Source organism: Diadema antillarum, unplaced genomic scaffold, assembly GCF_040938485.1.
Source record: "Diadema antillarum isolate AM-2024a unplaced genomic scaffold, OU_Dant_1.0 seq00000368_RagTag, whole genome shotgun sequence".
Taxonomy (NCBI): domain Eukaryota; kingdom Metazoa; phylum Echinodermata; class Echinoidea; order Diadematoida; family Diadematidae; genus Diadema; species Diadema antillarum.
This window is the reverse complement of record NW_027271369.1, coordinates 130555-156199: the sequence shown is the minus strand read 5'-3', so window position 1 is coordinate 156199 and position 25645 is coordinate 130555. Positions and strand designations below refer to the sequence as shown.

Here is a 25645-nt window from a genome sequence, read left to right as displayed (position 1 = left end):
AGACAGTCTGACAAACTCATGTAGTTCCCACTACTCCAGACACAATCATACTGATTGCAGCCTAAACTAATATGAAAAGAAGCCAATAGGCTGTATTGTCATATATGTTAACCCTAAAAAGACTGGGCTATTTTGGTAGCTCGAAAGACTGGGGGGGCCTAAAGGGCCCCCCCTTAAGATCTCGGCCGTGGATCGCGCGATCGCCGCGGAAATTTGCACAATGGTAGCGTGCGATGTAATCTACAAGATCGTATATTCAAATTCTACAAAATAGTCTTCTTTTATTTCATTTTGATTAATTATGCTAATTTATGCAAGAAATCAGACTCTTTGATCTAAATCAGTAAATAAAGCTCCAAAAGTGCTCATTTTTGGTATAATTATTCTTTGTGGCATTCTTAGCAAATGTACTTGAAAAAAAATTCGGTATCAAAATTAATTTCTTATTTATTTTATTGTTTTGTGAATTTCTTATGTATTTCTTTGTTTTTTCGACCTTTCGTTTTTGTTGTTTTTTTAAACAAAATTTGTGGCAGACACTTTTTGAAGCATAATACTCCTAAAAAAATTAATTTTAGCCATTGAGAGTAAAAATAAGCATATTTATATGAACCATGTGAAAAAACTCAATTTGCATTGACTTTGTACACAAAATCACATTTTTGAGCCATTTTCGGCCTCACGTGCATGTACAAAATGTAACTTCAGAACCGTACCCCCGGGCGTCACAAATTTGGTGTCAAAATGTGCGGGAAACTCGAAAGAAAAAAGTCATAGAATATCGCGGCGAGAGCATTGCGTGTTGCAGAGTAATCGCGCGAAATGTCGAGGGGGGGGGCCTTTTAGGCCCCCCCCCCCCCAGTCTTTTTAGGGTTAAACATGCTGCCACAGACAGACTACAAGATGTTTAAGATGTTACTTGACAATGTATTACTTTCATAAAATTGTCATCAAATTTTGTCTGCCTTTTGCAGGCCTTTTCTGAGAAATAGAACACAGAAAAAAAAATCTTAATGATGAAATGTAATGTCATATGATTTTGTGAATAAACTGTACTTATGGACTGCTTACAAAATGCCTTCAAGCTACCCTTGCTTTGTTACATCTACTTTGCATCAAAACAAATAATGTCATTATAAATCAATGTTACATATCTAGCATCTTTATCCAAGGACACATCACTCTGTTCTGGCTAGTGTTTGGAATTCAGAGTTTGGTGTTTGGAGTGCACATAATTTAGAACTTCTTTAATGGATGCATTGTTTTCAGAACACACTCTCTGTCAACTTGAAGAAAGCAAACAGGGAACTTATCCTCCTCTTTATCACTTCATAGCACCCTGATAATACATAAAATGTTTAAAGCTTACCAGACATTTGGAATGACAAGACATGGCAGACAAGTATATAACCCTCAACAATTTCATGCATTGTCCTTTTCTTAGAATGAACACTGAGACAATAAAGTTTCCAAATGTAGAACATACCATCACATATTCAAATTTCAACATTTACAGGCAACTGCTCCTCTACAAAGATGCAAAAATGGAAAAATACAATGCTTCTGAAAATCACATCTCCTTTTTATATTCTATCAAAACCAAGAACATCATGCACATTTTGTGGGTATAGCTGTCACATATCCAGGGGACATTCCTTTGTGACAGAAAATGGTATTCATTACAGTCCTACAAGTTGAAAACCTTTAATCATCACTGTACATGAAACCATGTGTTACCCTGAGGAAGTGAGGAAGTGGGGAAGAGGAATTCATGCAGCCCTACTGGTCATTTGGTCATGTTATTTCAATGGTCTTTCCTTTACTCCATGAGTCCAATGCCCAGACTGAATGTCTTCCAGCCTGGTTTGATTGCAGGCTCAGGGTTTTTCCAGTGACCCCCTCGCACCTCATATGGTCTCGATGGTGGCTGGGGCTTTAGCTTTGGCAGGTCCTTGGGGAAGGAGCCCCTGTCATTCAACAATGATTTCACCTGGGTCGAAATCTGTAGTTTTTGAAAGGATATAAATATCATCATCAAAAAGGGTCTACAACAGAGCTAGCAAGAAAGGGGTTATAGATAATGTCCTACAAAATCAGGAGGGGGTACATAGGTACTGAGAATAAAAGTATTAGCAATAGGGTACTGTTACTCGAAAGGGTCCACCAAAGAGCTGGGAAAATGAAAGGGTGTACAGAGGTACTGAGAATTAAAGGATTACATATATACTGCATTTTGAAAGGTTGTACAATAAAGCTGGGTATGACAGGGTTACAGAAACTAGAATCACTGCTTTAAATCATAACAAATATATCTGTGGAGTTAAATCTTTAAAATTCTCTTGTCTGTGGTGAAGCTGATGCAGTACATAAGATGGCATTTTGGAAGGGAGATCAAAGATATGGTAAAGATAACAGCAAAAAGATAATCATTCACCTTCTTCTTCTGCTTGGTGAGAACCTTGTTGAACTCTATTTCATCCATGCAATACTTGAGGGATGGAACAATTGCATCTTCCTCCTCGGGAATAACTGCACCAAAGGTCACCTTCTTCCTGCCATCATCCCCAACTGCTGCTAGCCCTTGTCCCTCTGGTGAAGAACTACAACACAAAGACATACTAGACTGAATCCTTCATGTGCAGTTGACTAGAAACAGCATTTAATCAGTATTTGAAGCAAAAAAAAAAGTTTGTTTTGGTGGGGTTTTCTTTTGTCGATGAAAAATGTCCATAATGTGGGATCGACCATCATGACTTGTTTCTCTCTTAAAACCACATTGCCAGATTTTTCATCTTGTTTTTTTGTTTTTGTTTTGTTTTTTGATGTTGTGTTGTTGTTGTTGTTGTTGTTGTTGTTGTTTTGGTTTTTTTTTCTTTCTTTCTTTTGGGGGGGATGGGGGTTGAGAAAGAGTGTGAGAAAAACTGCACAAAGACTGAAAGAGTTTTTGTAAGTTACAGGCAGGACTCTGCCAGTCCTAATATACATGTACATCAGGTCTATCACTCTATCACTGATAATTGCAAACTGTATGTGCACATTTACTTGACTTTGATATTGCATGATTAAATGAGGAAGGCTGCTTAATGTCTTTGCAATCCCGGTTTAAGTGGTTGATTTAATCCAATTTCTCCTATGGTACATGGCCAATGACTGTGATTGTCACAACATACAGGATTTAATGCAGACAATCAAGTTCACTGCTGTTTGGTTTTCTGCAGATTTTGTCCAAAATTTTCTGCAGACATACACCTCTGGATTTAATCCCAAATTGAAGGTTGACTGGAATCTGAAGTTAGGTATGCTATATTTGTCCAAATAAAACATGCAAATTAGCACAAATGGGAGGAGGTTCATATGACACACATTATATGAAGCATTCCTTCATTTTTGTTCACGTAAAGTACCTTCTGAAATTAGTTTATTTTTGTTTGTTTTGTTTTCAGTTGTCCTATGCTTACTTGTCTGCCCTCATTGATAGGACAACTATGAAATTTATGCCGGTCTTCAAAATAATTGCTGAATGTGTACCTGTCTAGTCCTGGTAGTTTGACAGGAGATGCCGTCACGACCAAATTTTCTGCTGCCATCTTGGCCTCCTTGGCTGGCCGAGTCCGCATGACATCACCTACAGACTTGCCGGGGTAGAGCCGTGGCATCAGGGTCAAGATCTCAATGTTGGATGGGTCCAAGTGCAGAGCCATGAGGAAGTCCTGCCTGGCACCATTTTGATTCTGGTGAATATACCGGTACATGGAGAGATTTTTATGATTCTGTGATTATAACTCAGAAGACTATAACATATCAATGCCACAGTTCAACATACTAAATTATGTCTTCTCACCCCCAACAAGATAGAACTTTGCTTGATCTTTTGATCTTTCTCCTGTCAGGTAACACTCAAACCTGAAATATTTTTGCAGCCATTTCTTTCAAACATATTACAGGTGTAGTGTCCATGTTCCATGGCGTTAAGTGATGCATTGGATGATGACACTGCTCACAATGCTAGCATCATTGATATCTATCATCCTGGTAATCATTGGCAATGGTGTTTATCCTTAGTATGACTTGGTTTCCATTGCTTACCTCCAGCATTAGGCGAACCTTACAGCGGGCAATGTAGTAGGGTCCATGACGGGGGTTATGCTGGATGGCAACTGTGAAGCGGGACTCTGCCTCCTGATAGCTGTGCTCCTCATAGTCCTGCAGACCAAACTGGCTGTGGATGGCAGCCACTCTGGACCGAATTGCTGGGTCCAGAGGATCGATTTCTGAAGCCTGGTGGTAGTCAGCCAATGCAAAATGGTATTCCTGTAGTCGGAAGAAGCAGTCTGTGGAAGAGAGCAAAGAACAAGTAGAAAGGGAAGTGGATGGAGGAATTGATGTGCAAACAATGTAGATGGCTATACTCACAGACTGATTACTGTAATCAAAACTCTGTAGTAATAGTGTTCAAGTCAAGAATACCTCAGCATTTATTCAACCATAGAAATTCACTGAAGATAAGGATTCACAAGGTGAAAAAGTTCCCTAAACATCAATTGATTTCACTGCTATGAGATAAAAAGATATCATTATCGTATGAAAATGATTGTTTTGCATAACCTCAACAAATTTGGGAATATTTACACTGGAAAACTTAAGTTCATGATCATGAAACCTATAACTAAAGTCATGATTAGGCCTACAATTCTGAAATGTAACCATGATTGTCTTCCTCAAAACAGCTTCTCCTATGAATTCACTGTGGCCAACTATTTAAAAGGACAATTCTGAAATTTAAGAAATATATTTCGCTGCCCACGAATTCATGAGTACCAAGATAGAAACCTTCTTTTGCAAAACTTTTCTGGCTTCATCAGTACAAAGCATATCAGAACAGAAGGTCCAGCCTCTAAATGCAAATGACAAAACTAAGTCCAGCAACAGAAGTCACAGACTGAATGTTTGAAAAAAAGCAATAAACAAAACTGAATATTGCAACAATTCCATCATATCATCAGTATCATATTATCAACAAACTTCAACTCACCAATCAGTCTTAAAAAGAGTCAACGTGATGTGTAAATGAGGAGAAATGCTTTTGAGGAAGCATAACACATAGAACTAGAAAAGCACTCTGAGAGCGCAGACCTCCGCCAAGCAGCTACTTTCCACCGATGATCTTGCTCTTCCCAAAGAGATTTTTCTCCTTTCCACCACTGGGGAAAAGCTCTTTGGGCTCGTCCACAGAGATCAGTGATTTCCACCCATAGGTATACATGCTGAAAAATCGCCCGATTTCCCAATATAGAAGCCTTTGTTACGTCATAAACCCTCAGCTGCGCTGCGCGCCTTGCCCTAGCAGAAACTAGAGCACGCACTAGAGCACGCACTTTAGTGCGCACATCCATACAAACCTCAAATACGCGCAGCCTGAACTCCCAAGTTCATTGACCCTACTGCCAAAATATCAAAAATCCTTCATAAATTCCCCAAAATTCTCGGATCACTACCAAAATTTAATAATCTGTTACTTGTATCATTCTAAACCTTTCCTGCAAGTTTCACCTAAATCCGTTAACTACTTTTTGAGTTATTTTGCACACGGACAAACTAACTACAGTAACTAACAAACCAACGGTAACAAAAACATATACCTCCTCCCTTGGCGGAGGTAATAAGTGGAAACTCCAGAACTCACCACCTCTGTTGATATACAATCCTTTCTCCCTCTTTTCCCCCTTGAGGGCTTTGTTGAGAAGTAATATAGCCTCCTCAAAATGACTCCCCAGGAAACATTCCACAGCAAAGTCATTGTAGGTCAACAGTAGCTGGCGCTGTGCATCGGTGTACACACGGTCATGCTCATTGTGTTCGGTCTTATCCATGGCTAGAAGGAAGTCATCGATAGCTGCATTGTAATCGTGTAGACGTCTTTGGAGAGCTCCCCTGGAAATGTTAATGGAAAACAAATAATTTGACTTCAGCCTGCTTTGCTCCTGAAATTATCCACAAAAATTTCTTTTTCTTTTTCCTTTTCTTTTAAGAACACAATGCACACAAACAAGCAAGCAAGCACACACACACACACACACACACACACACACACACACACACAATTGAGTAGGGGTACAGTCACACTATAGAACAGATTTACAATGATGTCATACAAGAATGTTGCAGGACCGAGCTTTTGTTATGTTTTGTTTAAGTTTCGTTTTGTTTCATTTGCCTTTTTGTTTTACCATACACCAAGGGTAGGAGAAGAAATGGAATGACAGCTAGCATTCCTAAATTCACCCTCAATAGCCTTTTTACAAGTGTGTCTACTGTTCTTACAAAGGCTGGTTAATAGTGGGTGAGTGGGTGAGTATCTTACACAAGGACGCGTGCACTGCCAAAAATGTGAACCTGGCAGTTACTGTTTGACAATCAACAGCTATACCGCAGTACTACCATATTAGCCTGTAGTGTACACGAAAACCTATTTTGGTTCTCTCACTGGACAGCAAGTACACAGAATAATCTTTACACATTCTGCTGAAGAAGATGTAAGAATGTCCCCTGCCAAAATATCGAGCAAATTATGACAAAGAATAGTGAAAAAGAGGGGGCTTACCGCTGTAAGTGATACTGTGAGACAGAAGGATTCATCTCTATGGCAATGGTGATCTTTGTCAGGCTATCCTTGAATTTGCCTTGGAGCTGGAGTCGCGTGGCATTGTTACGATTCTCTTCTGCATTGACCTCTAGCTCTTGCATCTGTCTTATTGCCTCCTCCTGGGTTGGGTCTAGTGCAAGGGCATCCTTCAGATCATAGTAGCATAGGGTAGTCTGGGTAGAAATGAAAAAGGTTGTCTCATGTTTATAGCTCTATTAAAAAATCGGTCAGGATTGCATTCTTTTTCATTCTTTTTTTAATACTAGTGTCACACATCTCATATTACAGACAATTTACAACAGTTTATCCAACAGAAGCACACTTACCGGTACTTACTGTACATCAGATTACATGGTATTCCAAAATACACATCTAAGTCCTCATTACCATCTTCTGTCCAGGACCTACTGGTACACTGCAAAGGCTCATGAATAATTAGCACCAATGCTGCAAAAACGTCACTATCTCGAAACACATCTTAAAGGGTTCCACTTCTTGCTCTAATCTGCAAAACTGGATCAGTTCTTAAATGAGGTATGTGGCAACATTTGCTGCTGTGATAACACCGAGTTCAGTGGCATTATTTCTGTTGACCTGCAAGGCTAGCTTCAACTACATTCCCAGTTTTGTCCAGTTCTTATGTCAATATGATCCTATTTTCCTCCTTGCTTTTCCCATCCCACCCTCCCCTCCCCCACCTCAACTCCCCCACCTCCACTCCTTAATTCGATATCAAAGTAGCAATTTTCCACCATGCCATGTGAGACAGATATGTTTGTGTTACTCACATTCCTGAAGAGCTGATGCAATCTGGCTCTCATGATGTAGAGATCTGGATTGCTCTTCTCTGTCTCAAGTCTCTTGTTAACAAGTGCCAAACACTCTCCGTGACGTTGCAGTGCAGCAAGACAAGCAATACTTTTAGGGAGAGAGGAGTGACATTCACGGTTTAACACAGCTAGTTCTTACCAAATTGTTGCAGTGCCAGGTAACAACTGTTAAAAACATCACATAATCTGTCACTCACTTTTAGTGATTGCCAGAGGACACAACAGATTTAAAGCCCTGTTAACCCTAATCAGGCTGGGGGGGGGAGGGGGGGGGGAGGGGGGGGGCGGAATCCGCCCCCCCCTCGACGTTTCGCGCAATATCTTCGCAGCGCGATAAGCTCCCGCCGCGATGTTTCATGACTTTTTTCTTTCAAGTATCGCGCAACTTTTGAGACCCAAATTGTTGCGCCCGCGAGTACCGTTTTGACGCGACGCCCGTTCGAAAAAAATTTGTCAACCCCAAAATTGCTCCAAAACGTGATTTTGTGTACAAATCCAATGCAAATTGTGTTTTTTCAATTAATTCACATAAAAATTCATATCTTCACTTAGAATGGCCGAAATTAATTTATTTTAGCATAATAATGCTTCAAAAAATGTCTGTGACAAATTTTGGCCAAAAAACAAACAAAAACAAAAGGTCAAAAAACAAAGAAATACATAAGAAATTCAAAAAACAATAAAATACATAAGAAATTAATTTCGATACAGATTTTTTTTATCCTATGTCTCAGAAGAATGATACAAGAAACATTTTTAAAAAGAAATTATCTTAATTGGAGCATTAATAAATGATTTAGAGCCCAAAACTGATTTTATGCATAAATTACAATAATTAATTAATATAAAATATAAGAAAAATTTTCGGAGAAAGCAACCATACATTTTGATAAAATACGTCGCGGGCGTCGCGTGTGCCAATTTTCGGCGCGATCGCGCGATCCATAGGCGAGATCTGAAGGGGGGGCGGAATCCGCCCCCCCCCCCAGATATAGCATAGCCAAAAAAGCCCAGCCTGATTAGGGTTAATCATGCCTGATGATAATATCTGTTACACATACCATCAAAATGTAAAAGATTATGGTTTAAAAGAATCTTTATAACCATGTCAGTCCTCACTATAAATACTGAAATTATTTCTTCCATACAAGTAGCTGTTGACCAAGAGGTTATTGCAGATCATCTTTTTCTTCATGAAGTTAACTCTGCTGACTCAGTAAGAAAAAAAACATTAAAGGCATTCTTTTCATAATGGACTGGTCAGTGTCATTTTACAAATGTTGACTGTAGAAAGGAATATTGGGATGTCTTTACTGCTGTGTCTAAATGGCTAAATGTTATTTTCACAAAAGAGTCTTTATACACAGCCTTCAAAACATGCAACGATTCTTCATTTCTTACAATTCAATAAAGCTACACAAAGTTCTTCACATATTTCCAATGCAGGTAATATCAAAAGTCGTAGGTTCCACCAGATCTGAAGTATCCTAAAGTATGTTTTACATATCTCTATTTATCCATGACACCACACGTCCATTCACAGAATTCTTATTACATACAATAGTGCATAAAATGGTGCTTTAAGATGATATCAATAATGATAATGATAAATATCAATGGTAATAATACCTTCTGGTATGGTAGGCGATAATGTCAGACCTCATCTCAGCTGCTCTGGAAAATGACTCCAGAGCTTCAGCAAACAAACACTGGTCAAACAGAATTTGACCCTGGGTGTAAAGGAGTGCAGAGATACTTTAGTGGCATACAAGTATAAAGGCAGGTGCAAATACAGGGACATCTTGATATGCTATAATCTCAAACTTGAAAACACTGTAAAAAGCCAAGAACTGGCTGAGAGATTGTTAATGATAATCATGATTTTCACTTTTGCAACTTTCACCAACTTATAGAGAGTAAGAAATCTTTTGCATATCGACTCTAATTTGGAATTATCAGTGATACAAGCAACATGTTTATCATAATCATTGTATGTCAAGGATCAATGGCTCCACTCCAGATGTATGTGAACACATTTCCATACATGACAAGTTAGTCGGAACATAAATGTATTCAACTACGAATGTCTGCAAGTTACATTGTCATCTTTAACAGCACAAGCTTGTGAGCAGTTCCAGTGTTTCTTAGATGTGTGTGTACACTGCCAAATTTTTCTGAAGTTGCCTAATGATTTCTTACATTGCTACACATATATTGATTTATATTTTGATATTTCATCCAGGCAGTATGATAAAAGTGTGTAACATAATCTGTTTGAGTGCACCAGAAACTGTGCTTAGTCTCTCGAAGAGAAACACCATACTTACTTGGAAGTAGTAGACAAAAGCTAGGCGAGAATAGTAGTCATTGTTGTCAGGCTGTAGCACACATGCCTTCTTCATGTTCAAGATAGCTGACTGGAAGTCACACAGCTGGAAGTAGGCCTCTCCCCTCATCAGGTAGAACTGGACTGTCTTGGGGAGGAGATTAAGGGCCTTGTCGAAACTAAGCACAGCTCGGCTGAAATCGCCCTTTTCCATCAATTTGCAGCCATTTTCAAAACTGTACAGAAGATACAGTGCACTTGTAGATCAAGAGGCGATATGACTGTAATAGCTTGCAGTAGGATCCTTGCAGTCAACAAATAATGCTAAGCAACATAATATTTTTAGCTCGTAAACATGCATAATCACGCTTTACAATCTCTCAATGGCCTTAGACAGTTGCTTCCTCCACAATTCATAACATTATAAATTGACTCACCCTCTTACACTGCTGTAAATGGTCAAAATTACTGAATAGATCAGTAATGTCACTCTTGAGGTCCATTACACTAATTTGTGCTCAGGCCATCACATCATCAAGTTGTTGTCTGCCTTCAGTCATTCATTCTGCATTCTATCAATGCCATCCATTATCAATCAGCTATTCAGCAGCACTGACTTTCATTACAGTAACTATGAGGTAAGTATGTTACAAGGTAACATCTACCAGTTTTTCTATTCAAGCCATTCATTGGTCCATCCGCTTGTACAATAAACCATTCATTTGCACTGTTTCCAACTACTTGGCAATCTATGTCCTTTACTATCCGCTTCCCTACAATCTTTTTCATCAATCTATCCTTCTATCTTTCATCTATCTTCTCTCCCATGTCGGCAACCCATCCATTTCCAGCCTGACCACTCACAATGGCAGTCAGTCTCCTGCGTTCAACTTTCTCTTTCTTTTTCTGGAAAAACACCATACACACTATTACAATATCTTAATTACATGTTTTGTAGGAAGTATTATGCTTACTGCACAATACTATTGCTTATGCTTATCTACTTGTTAGGTGATACGCTATCAGCGTATCACCTATTGTGATTGTCAAAATTTCTCTTTTTTTTTATTCTTCTTTCTTTCTGCCACATTTTGTGTCGTCAATATCTCAACAATGACATTACGGAATAACATAACATTTTCAGTCAACATGTCTCATAACAATATCTAGCCACAATAAGGTTTTCATGACAGTAACATATCTATGACGTCATCTAGGCGCCATTTTGTGATTTTCGGACCTTGTCACATGATCGATCATAACTTCATAACTAGATATCATTTCTGTATCATTTTCGGTGGACATAAAGATCAGGTCAGGCTCTATCTTACGTTTTAACGCTAGTTACCAAGGTCATCATTACGCGCGCGTTTGCGCGCGTCAAAATTTTAAAAGGCTCAAAACGACTTCCCAATGGGAAATCTCGAAGTTTCAGACAATTCTAAGCGTTTCAAACATTTTCTCGCGTGCGCGTCCGTCCGCGCAATTTCGCGCGCAGAGGGCGTAACCAACATGAAAATGCAATTTTTTTGACTGATTTGGATTTCTGATACTTTGAGTAACAATATCCATTGATTTCCGATCGATTTTGACCTATAACAAAGGAATGCACTGGCGTCAAAGTTGAAATTCCGCGCGCGCGTCTTTCTGCAAATATAGTGAAAAAACATGTTTTTGTTTATGTCGCCATAGCTCTTTAAATCGTCCATTGACCCTATATTTCTATTGCATATTACAAAAGCATATGAATTGGAAATAACGTTTCAAGTACCAATATTGCCAGGAAAACTCATGACGTCATCATATCATCATCTGAAATCAAAAAAGTGGAATTAATTTTTTTGAGGTACTCTTTCTGACATTCATTTACTCGTATCTCTATTGTTTAAGCTTAATATCACCCCAAATTCAGATATGTTTTACTTTGAACATTTGCCTTTCAAGTCCATGTCATGGTTTTGAAATTTGATGACGTCATCATACTTTAAATTGTGATTAAAGGTAAAGACGCAAAATCGGACAAGTTTACGTGTTATGTCTATGGGAGGTGATTTTTTTAAAAACCATACATTGACTTGACAACGTTTAAGCACCTTTATCTCAGATGATTTTGCTTCATTTCCTCTGAAAATTAAGTATGTTGTAGCTGTGACAATAAGCTGCAGTAATCATGCATTCTATTCTTTGAAATCTCCTCATCAGGTTGACAATTTTGCAATTTAAAACTGAAAATGAGAATGGAATGCGGACGAAACGATTCCTGATTCATCTTTCACGTACATAAGTTTACGTTCCTCTAATTTTCTCGTCGAGACGTATGGCCGAGTGGTTAGAGGTGTCGTCACAGAAACGTGAGGTTGCACACGTACGGGTTCGAACCTCACAAGAGCACGAAAGAAAATAATAATTTTTTTTTTTTTACTTTTTTTCTTCAATGGAGTACTACACCTTCGTCCATGTAGAAGTCACGTTCGCATGTAAACACACCTATACGCACACACTCACACAGTATCCCTTTGTTTATCGTTGGAGACTGCATTGCTGCGACTGCTGCAAAATACTGCAGGCTGGGCTTTTCAAGCTGATCATGGTATATTGTACCAAAATGAAATTTGTTCATATCAATTCAGTAACACAATGTAGTCGTGGTTACTTTGTGCTGATTTTATACATGTAAGAAGCTATACATTGTAAAAAAAATGTATTTGAATTGTTCCTTTAAGTCAGTCTTCTGTATTGATGATTATTTGTCAATTAGTGGTTTTTGTGGAGTTTCAGATAATGATAAAAAGTATGTATGATAAGTGCAGCGATACTTTCTACAGTTAGTTCAAAGTTGTGTTACAGAGGTTTGATACATACATTTAGCATTGTGTTTGTGTGTCCACGTGTGTATACAGGTTGGCCATATGGCACATTCTAGACAATAAATCTTAATTAATTAGCAAACGCGATCAGCTATGGAACTGAATATGGTACTAATGTATGATGTTCATGATTCTCATTAAACTGTGACGAGTTTAAAGAGATAGCTTAACTGTGTGTAAAAATAAAGCAATAATAAGGAAATTTTAAGGGAATTTGATAACCATGCCTATAATAATTTCATACAGGTACTAATAGCTGCCTCATATTCGTGTGAATGATCGTCATATCAATAGCAAACTGACAACGTACGATTAATATATTATACATTAAACAACTGTCTTTCAAATCCATATCGATGTTTTCTAGTTTGATGACGTCATCATACTTTAAATTGTGATAAAAGTAAAGACACAAAATCGGACAAGTTTACGTGTAATGTCTATGGGAGGTGATTTTTTTTAAAACCATGCATTGACTTGACAACGTTTAAGCACCTCTATCTCAGCTGATTTTGCTTCATTTCCTCTGAAACTTTAGTATGTTGTAGCTGAGACAATAAGCTGCAGTAATCATGCATTTTATTCTTTGAAATCTCCTCATCAGATTGACAATTTTGCAGTTTAAAACTGAAAATGAAAATGGAATGTGGACAAAACGATTCCTCATGTATCGTTCACATACATAAGTTTACGTTCCCCATATTTTCTCGTCGAGACGTATGGCCGAGTGGCTAAAGGCGACGTCTCAGAGACGTAAGGTTGCGGGTTGGAACCCCACAAGATCACGAAACAAAATACTTAGCTATTTTACTTTTTTTTCTTAAATTTTGTATTACATATTCGTCCATGTAGAAATCACGTACGTATATAAACGCACCTATACACACACACAGACACACACACACACGCCATATCCCTCTTTTTTGTGTGTTGGAGACCACATTGCTTCGACTGCAGCACAATTTTGCAGGTTGACTTTGTCAAACCGATCATAGTATGTAATGACGACGACTGAGGTGTTGTACTTTGAACAATTGTCTTTCTAGACGATGTCATTGTTTTGTAATTTGATGACGTCATTACACTGAAAATTGTGATTAAAGGCAAGGTATCAAAACCAGCCGATTATAGGTTTTATGTCTGCGGGACATATTTTTCCCAAGTTGCCAGAAATGGCATAGCGACCTCAGTCGTTACAAGGCCGCTTTTCCGTCTAGCAATGCAATAGATGTTCACACGGCCACGTTGGTTGAGTGGGCATTGACTTTCCCCCTGTTATATCTATACATTGTTTTTTTTTTGTCTTACCATTTCCGTGGATGACCCGTGGCCGAGTGGTTACAGAAACGGTTTCGCATGTACGCTCAATATAACTTCAAGGTGCCTATATCACATTCTTTTCTTTGTCGGTCACAGATGACCGTCATCTGATGACCACAAGCGTATCACCTAACTCGTCCTCAATGTGACGAGTTTTCATGTCTCGTGTAATATTTTGTTATCATATTAATCATCACATTTGTAATTCTTGTATCTTTGAAATTTGTGTTGAATTTGTATTTGCTTAAATGCAGAAATAAACCAAACCGAACCAACGTCAATGAAGTAGTCACACCAAACTTACTGTTCATATGCCTTCTTGGTGACCACATCCTCTAGTGACTCTGGCACAAACTTGGAGGCTCCAAAGAGCTCAATGGCAAGACCCTCTTTCTTTGTAAACCCTTGTGACTGCCTCCTCTTGGCCTCCTCTAGTTTCTCTTCACTGACAGCAGTAGGAAAGATGTCTGCTGCCGCTTCATCCTGCAGCATTTGTTGTGAAGAAAAAGGGAGAACTTTATTCAAACAGTGACTTATACACTGGACTTAGGCAGTCACATATAATTATGAATTCAAGATCTGGGCCCTGTTGCTAGAAACTCAATTTGCATTTAAACGCAGAATTTGCGTGCAATCTGGAGGACTTGTGTTTGATTTTTTGAGTTGCATTTAAACACAAGGTTTCTAGCAATGGGGCCCAGATCAAGTGCTAATGACATCAGATAAGAAATTTTCACCCTATTGAAAGTTCTTGAAATATCAGCAAAGCTGTCACTAACAAGATAAACAAATGTGTTTCATTTGATTTCTGGGTATGAGGTTGGGATTGATATTAGATTGTATTGATTAATGTTGCAGATGCTACACAGAAGTCCTCTGAGAGTGATGAAGATGTTGTAGAGACCTCTCCTACGGATACTGTAGATGTTATATAGAAGTTCAAATGAACGTGGTTACAATACAGTTATTCAGAGAAGGGAGTTTGGATTGACAAAAAGAATGAAAAACACAATTCATAAGACTGCTGCAGGCACATGCAGGTGCATGTCAGTAATTCTTGAATGAAAAAACTAGAAATGTCGCTGTGGCGACTGATGCCTCCGCCATGATGCATGATTCTCCCAATAGGCGTATAGTACAATGTCTTCACAATGTGTGATCCATGACATTTTCACATAACTGGCAAAATATTGAAATGACAGGTTTGTCAGAAATGTCTTGAAATGGGTTTGCCATAATTTTCTAAGAGTGCAGGTATACATATTTGGGGAATTTTGGGGAAGTTTATGCATTGAGTAATTTCAAAGGTATGAAGAAAGAGTGTGATAACAGTACACATTTTTTTTTTTTTTTTTTTTTTTGGGGGGGGGCATTGAAACCTGGCCTTTGACCCTTAACCTTTGACCTTCTGGCTGGAAATTTCCTGGAGAATCTCCATTAGATAATGCATATGTACTAAGTTTTTAAACTAATAATGCAAGCATTGCATATACTAGTATATGAGGGAAATAGTAATTGAGTAATTGATAATAATAGTAATTGAGGAGTTGACCTTGACCTTTGACCCCTGACTATTGACCCATGACCCCTAAATTCCCTACAGAATCCCTGCCAGACAGTACATGCGTATGTACCAAGTTCCATATGAAAATACATTGAACCATTTGCGAGAAAAGTGATATTGCAACATTTTCACCTACCTTTGACCTTTTGACCTTTGACCTTATGACATATGACATGAAACTCTCTCTGGAGAATCTTTACGCAGTAGTACATGTGCACACCAAGTTTCAAGAAAATACCTTCGGGCATTGCATAGATATGGGGGAAATTGCAACATTTGTAGCATTTGACCTTGACCTTTTGACCTTTGACCTCTTGCCAATGTCACTAAAATCTACTCAACTAATTGTCCCATCATACATCATCCTTGGACCAAGTTTGGTGAAAGCTGCTTCATCCAGTTTTGAGTTATCACGTAAACAGATAAATTTTAGGATTCGACCTTGATCTTTGACCTTTGACCTCTGTCCGATTTCATTGAAAAACTAATCAAGTAATTGCCCCATCATACATCATCCTCCAACAAAGTTTGGTGAAATATGCTCCATCCAGTCTTGAGTTATCGCGGAAACGGATACAATTTCATGATTTGACCTTGACCTTTGTCCTTTGACCTTTAGCCGATTTCACCCAAAATCTAATCAACTAATTGCCCTATCATACTTCATACTTGGACCAAGTTTGGTAAAATTCCAGTAAATATTACTCAAGTTATCGCGTAAACGAAAGCGGACGGACGGACGGACGGACGGACAACCCGAAAACATAATGCCTCCGGCACCACTTCGTGGCGGAGGCATAAAAAAGATAACAAAGTCAATAAACGAAGCAAACAATAATCAATAATCAATAATCATTATCATCCTCATCCATATAGTTTGCACATTCACTATCTTTTAAAGTACCAGGTACATGTATGCCTAAAAAATGATGACTTCCAATATCTCACAGTAAATGTACCATTCTGCTGCTGTACATTGAAGATTTTATTTTATTTTGAAGCAAATGACTTGGATTGATACCCTTTGCATGGTACCAAGGAAACCACTTTAAAGGAGTGAAATGTATCTCGAAAGATAAAAAGAACTCGAAGTGTATGCAAATGGATGAGCATCACTGGAATGGTCATCTTCATCTTAAGTCTTGCAGATAAGCAGTTTCTATCATTATCAAGCATTGCATGTATACAATCTTCAAACAATAGCATCTTTACATACCTGCTTTCCCTCTTCTTTAGTTTCTTCTTTCACATCAATTTGCTCTTCATCTCCTTCTGTTTTTTCCTTCTCTTGTGTTTCCTCTGATTTCCCTTCTTCGTCTGCTGTCTGCTGGCGCTGTTTATCCTCCTTGTCTGTCTCTTTGTTGCCCTCTATGTTAACATCATCTGCAAATGTAACACTCTTTGTGCCCTCGGCTCTGCTAGACGAGGTCTTCTCAAATTTCGCAGGACTTGACAGCTGGCCTCCTTTCTCCGTTTCAACAACTGTGGGTGTGGGTCCATACATTTCATAATCAGGAGTTGGGAAATCATGCTCATTGTACACAAATTCAGATTCACCTGTCAGAGGCCTACCACTGCCAAGTCTAGAAATGTTTCCTACTGGTGCATTGACAGGAAGATCCACAGACACTGCAATGCTTTCCGGTGTCTTCACAATTCTCTCCTTATCCTCTGCTGAACACTCTGAGGCAGCACCTTGGTCCTTTCTTGCTTCTTCCATGTGTTCAGTATCAATGTCTGTTGTCACTTGAAAGGATGTCTGGTTTTCCTGTGCTACCATACTTCCATCAGTCTCCATCACATCCTCGGATTTGTCCTTTTCTTTCATTTGGACCTCTGAAGTGGTCTCACCGACAAGATTTGGCTTTGTTTCACTGTGCTCACTGCTTGCAAGGGTTGTCTCTGCTAATGAAGTATCTCTACTTTCATGTAATGTACTCTCCACTTCACTCTCAACTTCACTCTCACATTTACCAGCATTTTCTCCATTGTTACTTGTGTCTGCTGCTCCAGATTCCTGTTGCTGAATTCTCTCATCTCCTTCACAAGATCCTTGATCAGCAGATGGATATTCCATTGAATTTCCAGTACTATCATCTTGCTTGCTTTGAGACTGATCTGTACTGGTCTCACCATCATTGCCAGCAACTACTGTGGGTGAGTTTTCAGAAGTTTTCTCAATGTCCTTGTTATCTTCATTGTTGTTCAAATTAATTGGCGTAGTATCAGAGGCTAAGTTAGACATTCTTTCTGAAGTTTCATCATCTTGCATTTCTTTCTCCTCATTTACACTTCCTGTTTGTTCTAAATCATCTGTCTTTCCAACTTCACGGAATCCTTCTGTTTCATCTTTTTCTGTTACTGTCGGAGTTGCAGGTTCAATCATTACCGTGATATTGCTGGGGTCAGGTGTCTGTAACCCTGCAGTGGCTGGAGTGGAATTATTCACTTCTGACATTTTGTAGCAATTTGTGTCCCTTTCATGAAGACTTGTTTATTCAGCTGCATCTAATTTTGAGATCAAAGAGAGAAGAAAAACATTAGGAAACAATTGCTTGTCCGCAGCAATTGCAGGAATTATTTGTGATAGTGAATCTAGCATGTTTACCTGACCTATCGCTTTCACATCAGTAACAGTAACAGACAGTACTTAAAGTACTGGTCGGTACGACAATACACTAGAGGTGGACTTTATTGAACAGGAAGAAGAAGACATCTAGACTAGTCCATGGCCAAGCATGCGAAAATTGATCTTTCAAATTTTTGTTTTTACAATGCAGTCTACTTCATCGATCAGAGGGACATTCTAATCAATGTTGGTCTTGTTGCAGGTACTGTAAGGTTAAGGAGTTCCATAATTTTTAAGTCTGTAAGTTACACCTGTAAATTTTACACAAATACTAGAGTCTATGCCTTTTTAACTAAGATATATTTCCTACATAATATAGACCTATATAGAGCCTAGAAACCCTCCAGGACTAGGCCTAAGTAAGTATAAGCACCCGCACCAAGGTTCGACTTCCCCTGCCAAGGTTTGACAGTGCGCAAAAACATATATAGGTTTCTACATGTAGCTGGTGGTCAAATTTGGACTGTGTTGCGTGTGGTCTAATTATGGGCGGCTTGCATTAAATAAAATGATTAGAGATCAAGTATGAATATTATAAAAAATTTCAATCTTATTCCCAATCTGACAATAAACAGTAGTACACTGAACCAGTACACTGATACACAAGGTAGCCTGTACTTAATGAAAGAAGAAGGGGGTAACTATACAGCCCAACACTGTTTACACAAGTGTTGTGCTTCGCACCGCAGCTATAAATACCCCCATCTCGCTAGGAAGGCGATCACTGCGACTGTGGCGATCTGTGACGATTTTGCAAATCATGGCACAATCACCCTCCACCTCCATTTTTGGCCTGCAAGGCGATTACACTATGGTTTCTCTGCGCTCAACCTGCACTGTGGGCGATAGTGCCACGATTATGGTACGACACTGCCACGTTGTTGCCACTTTCCAAGGCTGACAAGACGCGCTGCTTCTGTGATCAAACCAATTATATTGTGATATTCATACACTTATCAAGACCTTGCTACAACAGTGGTACAATCAGAGTGACTGTGATAATAGTACGTTACTGCCGCGCTCATGCTTCGATCTCAAGCAATCGGGGTATAAATTGGGCCTACATGATTTAATTTCTTCAGTCAGATGTCAGTGTCAAACCAACAAGGATGTACATAATAATAGTTCACCCCGGTATCTTATCATTTTACTATTTTAGAACAACACCAGTTGATCCCGGTGTGAAATTGCACTGCTAGTTAAGCCAGCCGTTCAATTAAAAGGTCATGGGTGAAATGTATGTATACTAAAAATTTAACCGGCCTATGAGCAAACTACAAATTGTATCGGACAATGAGCCAATTTTATGAAGAAATTATTGCAACTCAAACTACTTGCATTGAGTAGCAATGATAAATGAAAAGCAATTTCATAAACAGAAAAGATTCATGTTATGTCATACTTGCCAACTCTACCGCATTTGGCGGTAGACTACCGCTTTTGAAAGATTTCATCAGCATTCAAGCTAGCGCTGCCCGCATAGGCATTCTGGATTCTATCGCTTTCTCAAATGAAAATGTTGGCAAGTATGTTATGTGTCTACTGTACAAACTACATGGAGAAAGAAATTTACTACGCTTTTCTCCCTTTTCACCCTCCTGGTACATGACCATGATGACTGGTTCCTGTTACGTAATAGTGGAAATTTCATTGGTGATGGAGGCCGCTTTCGAATCGCTTGTGTTATGCTTTACGGCATACGCATTGCTACCACGTTAGAGCTACGATTACGAATATGCCGTTTTCAGTGCGCTCTTGCTATTATGGAAGTTTGGACATGTTCAAAACTTCATGGCAAACATGGCGTCAACCCTCCACAACCATGACCCTTCATGCTTCTGAAATGTTCAAGATACGATGGAGAAGATTTAAAGCAATCAAGCCTTGATATGCCGCGCTTTGTCAATTTTTGAGGATCGTAGCAGAATCGCTGTCTAACGTTTAATAGTGATCCAGTCTAGTGAGATGGTAACCCCGCGGGGCGCTCCTTGTAGATGTACCCAGTTATACTGTGCCAGCCTGAACGCGAAGGTTGGACTGGTCTTTTAGTTAACATTAATGAGAGGGGGGTATAGATCTAACTTAAAAGAAGGAAGGGGGTAACATTTCAACAACCCAACGTCACAGGACTCATTGTATTGACTAGGGAGGGTCCACCTGTAGGGGCTCTAGGACACTACTAGTAGGGTTGGACCTACTACTCATGGACCGCCTAATGTTTATTTGCTTGATAAGAATATTTAACACTGAAATTCACGTAAAAAACTTGGCCTACGTGATTGAGAAAATCCAGCTCTATCAAATGTTGTTGTTCCCTTTTCGATTTGAAGTTTCAGTGCAAAAATATCGCCGACGAACTTGCATGGCCTCGTTTCAGCTCCCCGCGGTAAATTGCGTTATTAGGATCGACCGCTGTTTTTGCATTGACAATGCATGCAAACCGAGTTGTATTGAACACTGCGTTGTACGGAGCTTTTTAGAAGCCTTTTAGAAACTTCCATAGACATTACATTGTGCCCTCATTACGATTTGGTGAAAATATTCATTCGAAATTTTGTCCTTGATTAAAACCCTTAATGAACAGTGAATTATCACGTTTTCCCACACCATCCTCATCTACAATTCAAAGCCAATCCATTTTTATGTGCTTTGCGCGCAGAGAAGTGCGTACTAAGTGTTCAGTGCCGTGCGCGAATTATACGCGGTCGGTTTAAAAGAAGGTGGTCGATATGTATGTAGTAGGGCTACCATCTACCATACTACTACGACTAGAAGACTAGAAACGGGGAACTAGTTCTAACTATTCCGTACTCGTTTATACTGTAGGTTCTAGTTCAAAATCAAACAGCTAGATTATAGTGTAAGTAGCATGTTTAACTTATAGATCTAGCTAGTATTATATTTTGGATCAAAAATCTGTCTTCCATTGATTGGTTTAAAGAGCTTCACGTGATTATAGGTATTTTGAACTATTTTAGAGTGTTGGTTTTTTGACACTCCATGAAGTACTATTTGCAAAATGACGTCACTTTTATGACGACATTTTGCAAATAGTATATACTATTTGCAAAATGATGTCACAATCACCCTTCTTTACAATCAAGTGTTAGTGTACCCGTCAGCGTCCGGTCCCGAATTCTAGTGTTCAGGTTTGCAGCGGCCATGCGAGCGCTTGGATACATGCGACGGGCAACTCTGGCGGTGCCACGGCTACTACGTTTTTCAATTTCCGATCTCTCGCACTGTTGCGTATTGCAGGCGCTGCGCTGCCGCCGCAGTGCGGCTAAGCCTAGGGCCTATATAAAATGATTTTCACTTTTTATTCAAATTTTTGATACAAAATATAAAACAAATATACTTTGCCTAGTTTCGAGTTTCTTGTGAAAACTATGGGCCTCGGTGACTCCAAACTAGTACTATTCACTTCGGGGCTGCGCCCCCCCCCCCCCCCCCCCCCCCACTCTTCTTCTTCTTCTTCTTCTTCTGATTAAGTCTGCCTCCTTCAATAGACTGAAGATTCTTGCAGACTGGTGCTATTTACATTATAATACAATTTATTTACAGATATTTACAAGCACATAGACAATTTGACGAAAATACTAGCCACTGTGATCAACCGTTAGACGGTTTCGAAATGATCCCACAGATGGCGCTGAAACAATTTCTGACGACAGGTAATTCCAGTTCCTTACAGTTCTTGGGAAGAACGAATGGCGATGCGATTCAGTTCTCGAATATGGTACCTGATAGGAGTGTGGTTGCGAGGCTCTCGTTAACTGAGTAGCCTGTTTGATGATATAGTCCTGTGCTGAAAGAGGAGTGAGATTATTGTGTATTTTGTACATCATAATTAGCCTGTCATTTTCTCTGCGCTGTTCCAGAGTGGTCCAATTAAGTTCTTGTAGCATTTTGGTGACACTCGAGGTGTTATGGTAGCGATTTAAAGTGAATCGCGCAGCTCTTCTCTGGACCATTTCCACTTGGTGGATTAGGTTCTTGGTAGATGGGTCCCAAACTGTGGAAGCATACTCAACAATTGGTCGAACCAACGTTTTGTAAGCTGTGGCTTTAACATCAGAAGATTTTATGCGAAGATTGCGTTTTAGAAATGCAAGCACGTTATTGGCTTTATTGACAGTATTGTTGATGTGTTGGGTCCACTTCAAATCAGAAGTGATGGTTACACCCAAGTACTTCACGGATTCAACAGATTCAAGAGGGGCGTTATTTAGACGATACACGTGTTGCACCTTACTTCTTTTCCTGGATATTGTCAAAACCTTACACTTATCTGTGTTCAAATCCATCATCCATTTTTTCGCCCAGTCACCAATTTTGTTTAGGTCCTCTTGAAGATTTTGCGTATGATGTTGATTGTCGATGGTCATGTAAGAAATTGCATCATCGGCAAAAACGCGAACCTTTGACGCGAGACCATCAGGCAAGTCATTGATGTAAAGTAGAAAGAGGCAAGGCCCAAGAACCGACCCCTGAGGCACTCCAGATCCTACCGCTACTGAAGAAGATTTAATACCATCCAAAACAACCCTCTGACGTCTTCCATTGAGAAAACTTTGAATCCATTTCAGATTTTTCCCCCTGATACCGTAGTAGTCCAGTTTACGTAAAAGCCGCTCATGCCCAACCTTGTCAAAAGCTTTTGAAAAATCCATGACTATAACATCCGTTTGACGTCCTGCATCCAAGTTCCTATGTAAATCGCTTGTGAAACCAAGTAATTGTTGTTCACATGACATGTTCTTACGGAAGCCATATTGCAGGGGGAAAATGATGTTATTTTCGTCCCCGTGCTTCATAATTTTGCTGGCTAAAACGTGCTCCATTAGTTTACAGCAAATACATGTCAGTGAAATGGGGCGGTAGTTTACAGGAGTAGATCGATTACCTTTCTTGTAGACTGGTACAACATTTGCTTCACGCCAATCATTTGGTATTTCACTTAATTCATATCATGACAACCGGAATATATTGCAAAGAATTGGAGCCAGAATTTTTGCCAGCTGCTTCAAGACTCGTGGAGTTATACCATCCGGTCCAGGGGCCTTACATGTCTTCAAACCACAAAGCAACTTCTCTACACCCTTTGATGTAAACAAAATATCCTCCATTTCTTCAAAGTCTGAGGTTTCAGTGAATAGCACTAGTTTGGAGTCACCTCTGCCCATAGTTTTAACAAGAAACTCTCAAGGCCAAGTATATTTGTATACTAGACTATGGCCTAGGTCTATATACGGCCCTGGCTGTGCTGCACAGCAAGTCAGCCGCGACGCCGCGCCGTGAACGTGCGAAGCACGGTACGGCGTCTCTCCGTCTGGTCCGGCAAACCATTAGTACATTACATCATACGCTGTAACGCGTGGGACTACGAGAAGCAAACACCTTGAAACAGTGTAACACTGCACTTCTTCTGTCACAGTTTTAACCTTTTCATTCCAAATACTTGGCATTAAACATTGAATTAACGTAAACATTGCTTCTGATAACTGTTGTTATTCTCAATAGGCTTCAATTGACCACGATGATAAACATGAAAACTAACACTTACAGTCATCACGGCGACGAAAGTGCTAGAATTGGTGTTTACAACGCAGCCAAGGCAACTGATGATGTGTACGAGGTATATGAGATGGAGAGAGATCGAGAGAGAGAAAAAAAGCTGATACGCGCATGATCGCATGAGGGCGCAATTGCTCAGACAAGAACAGTGCCGTATATTAAGAACAGTGCTAAGTTCGGTGGAACAGTGCCGTATATAAATATGGCACTGGACAAGAAGAAGAGGTCAACAATTAAGGGCTCTGGACAAGGACAGACAAGCATCCTTTCAGTGCGGTATGAAAATGTCGGTAATGTTTCTCAGGAGGAAAAAAACGGGGGAGGGGGACAAATTACACCCATATTGTTAAGTGATTTTCAGATTTACTGATCACATTATTGTAAAATCAAAGGAAAAGGGCGATTTGGAAACCCTTCCTCCCAGCTGGATAAGGGCCATGTGGGGCCCGTTTCATAATACTTGTCATCAGTGACAACTGCCACATTTCTAAGACAAATTTGCTCTCAGCCAATCAGACGCAAGGATTTCAGTAGCTTGTCACATCTATGACAACTTGTCACTGATGACAAGTTTTATGAAACGGGCCCCAAGTCGAGTTTGAGTCATCATACTCAAAGGCGGATACAGGATTTTAAAAGATATGAAAAGGCACTTTGCTGAACATCAATTATTTATAAGTTTTTATTACAAGGGGGAATGAACTTAACTAAACAAAGCACATTTAGTCACTAACAACAATATCTATTATACAGTGTGTCATTCTATCTGTCTCCTCTTGCTTCTATGGTGTCACCTATAATCTTTCAATTTCTTTATATTAAGTATATTTTTGTATACATAAATATAAGGATATATAATACATGTATATTATTATCACGCTCCATACTATGTCCGTTCAAATTCCCTCCCCAACCCTTCTCCCCCCCCCCCCTCTCTCTCTCTCTCTCTCTCTTCTTCCTTTCTGTTCTGCCCGTTACGATTTTTTCCTCTCTTTTTTTTGGTCTGCTTTGTGTTTGTGTGTTAGTCTTTCACTCTTTTTTTCACTGATAACAGTGATAAGTGCGATGGACACCCATACTTTCTAACCTCTTTCATTATTATGGATGCAACATTTTAAAACCCATGTTACGAGCGTCATTATTCAAGGAAAGCGTCAGACCACGTTACCATGGGTAGGCAAGATGGCAGAGGAAAAAACAATAGAGGACGCTTTGTATATGGAGCACAAACTCATCTAGACATGCATGCTGATGAAATAAGTTCCTAAATATTCCGCTTTTTATCCTCTTGCTGTGATTGTTGGTGTTATTGTCCTCGTCGTTGTTGTTTACTTTCTTTTTGAGTGATGGTGAATACTTGTCTGTTTGTTTGTTTTGAAATAATACACGTACCTGAATTAAGATTGTCTTAATTATTCACTGAAAGCCTCACGCTGTGGCGCCGGTAGGATCCCGGCGACACCATGACAACTAAGATGAAGGACGCTTTGTCTCATTATCGGGCACGAACTCACGCATGATGACATCATTTTTCAGAGTGTTCCTGCTGTTGATTTTCCTGTGTTTGTTGTTGTTTCTTTTATTTTTGAGCGATGGGGAGTGATTGTTTTTTAAAATAATATTTCAAACCCACGCACTTTAGCAGCATATCGCTATCCAGGGAGAGCGTCACTTCGTATTCCAAGATCCAGGGAGATCACGCACTGTATTGAAAACTATGAAGAGAAGGCTTTGTCTCACCATCTGGCACGAACTCATGGCATGATGATGAAATAAGTAGTTTCTTAATACTGTTAGGCTGTTGTTCTTCTTGTTGGGCTTGTTGCTGTTATTGTCCCAGCTTGTCGTTTTCTCCTAATTGAGTAATTATGCTATATCCAGCTTGTCTT

The 25645-nt window shown here is 39.4% G+C and overlaps 1 protein-coding gene across 1 annotated transcript; it reads right to left on the bottom strand.

Annotated features, from left to right (window-relative positions):
• Positions 1-1742: 1742 nt before the first annotated feature.
• On the bottom strand, positions 1743-23855 carry LOC139731342 (uncharacterized). The gene is made up of 12 exons (XM_071642234.1): positions 23746-23855; positions 16767-18058; positions 14291-14469; positions 9801-10035; positions 9103-9203; positions 7432-7561; positions 6602-6816; positions 5684-5931; positions 4087-4331; positions 3529-3731; positions 2435-2600; positions 1743-2002 (listed from the first exon to the last, which is right to left on the bottom strand). Exons 2-12 carry the CDS (start codon positions 18006-18008, stop codon positions 1820-1822), a joined length of 3147 nt encoding a protein of 1048 aa, XP_071498335.1. The 5' UTR covers positions 18009-18058; positions 23746-23855; the 3' UTR covers positions 1743-1819.
• Between the last annotated feature and the right edge of the window lie 1790 nt (positions 23856-25645).

Excerpts from the sequence above, each read along its gene's own strand:
- LOC139731342 (XM_071642234.1), bottom strand. The coding sequence starts at position 18,008 with ATGTCAGAAGTGAATAATTCCACTCCAGCCACTGCAGGGTTACAGACA. Across the intron at positions 14,470-16,766 it reads CTAAAGAAGAGGGAAAGCAG|GATGAAGCGGCAGCAGACAT; the intron begins GTATGTAAAGAT and ends CAAATGCTGCAG. Across the intron at positions 2,601-3,528 it reads AAACTACCAGGACTAGACAG|TTCTTCACCAGAGGGACAAG; the intron begins GTACACATTCAG and ends TTTGTGTTGTAG.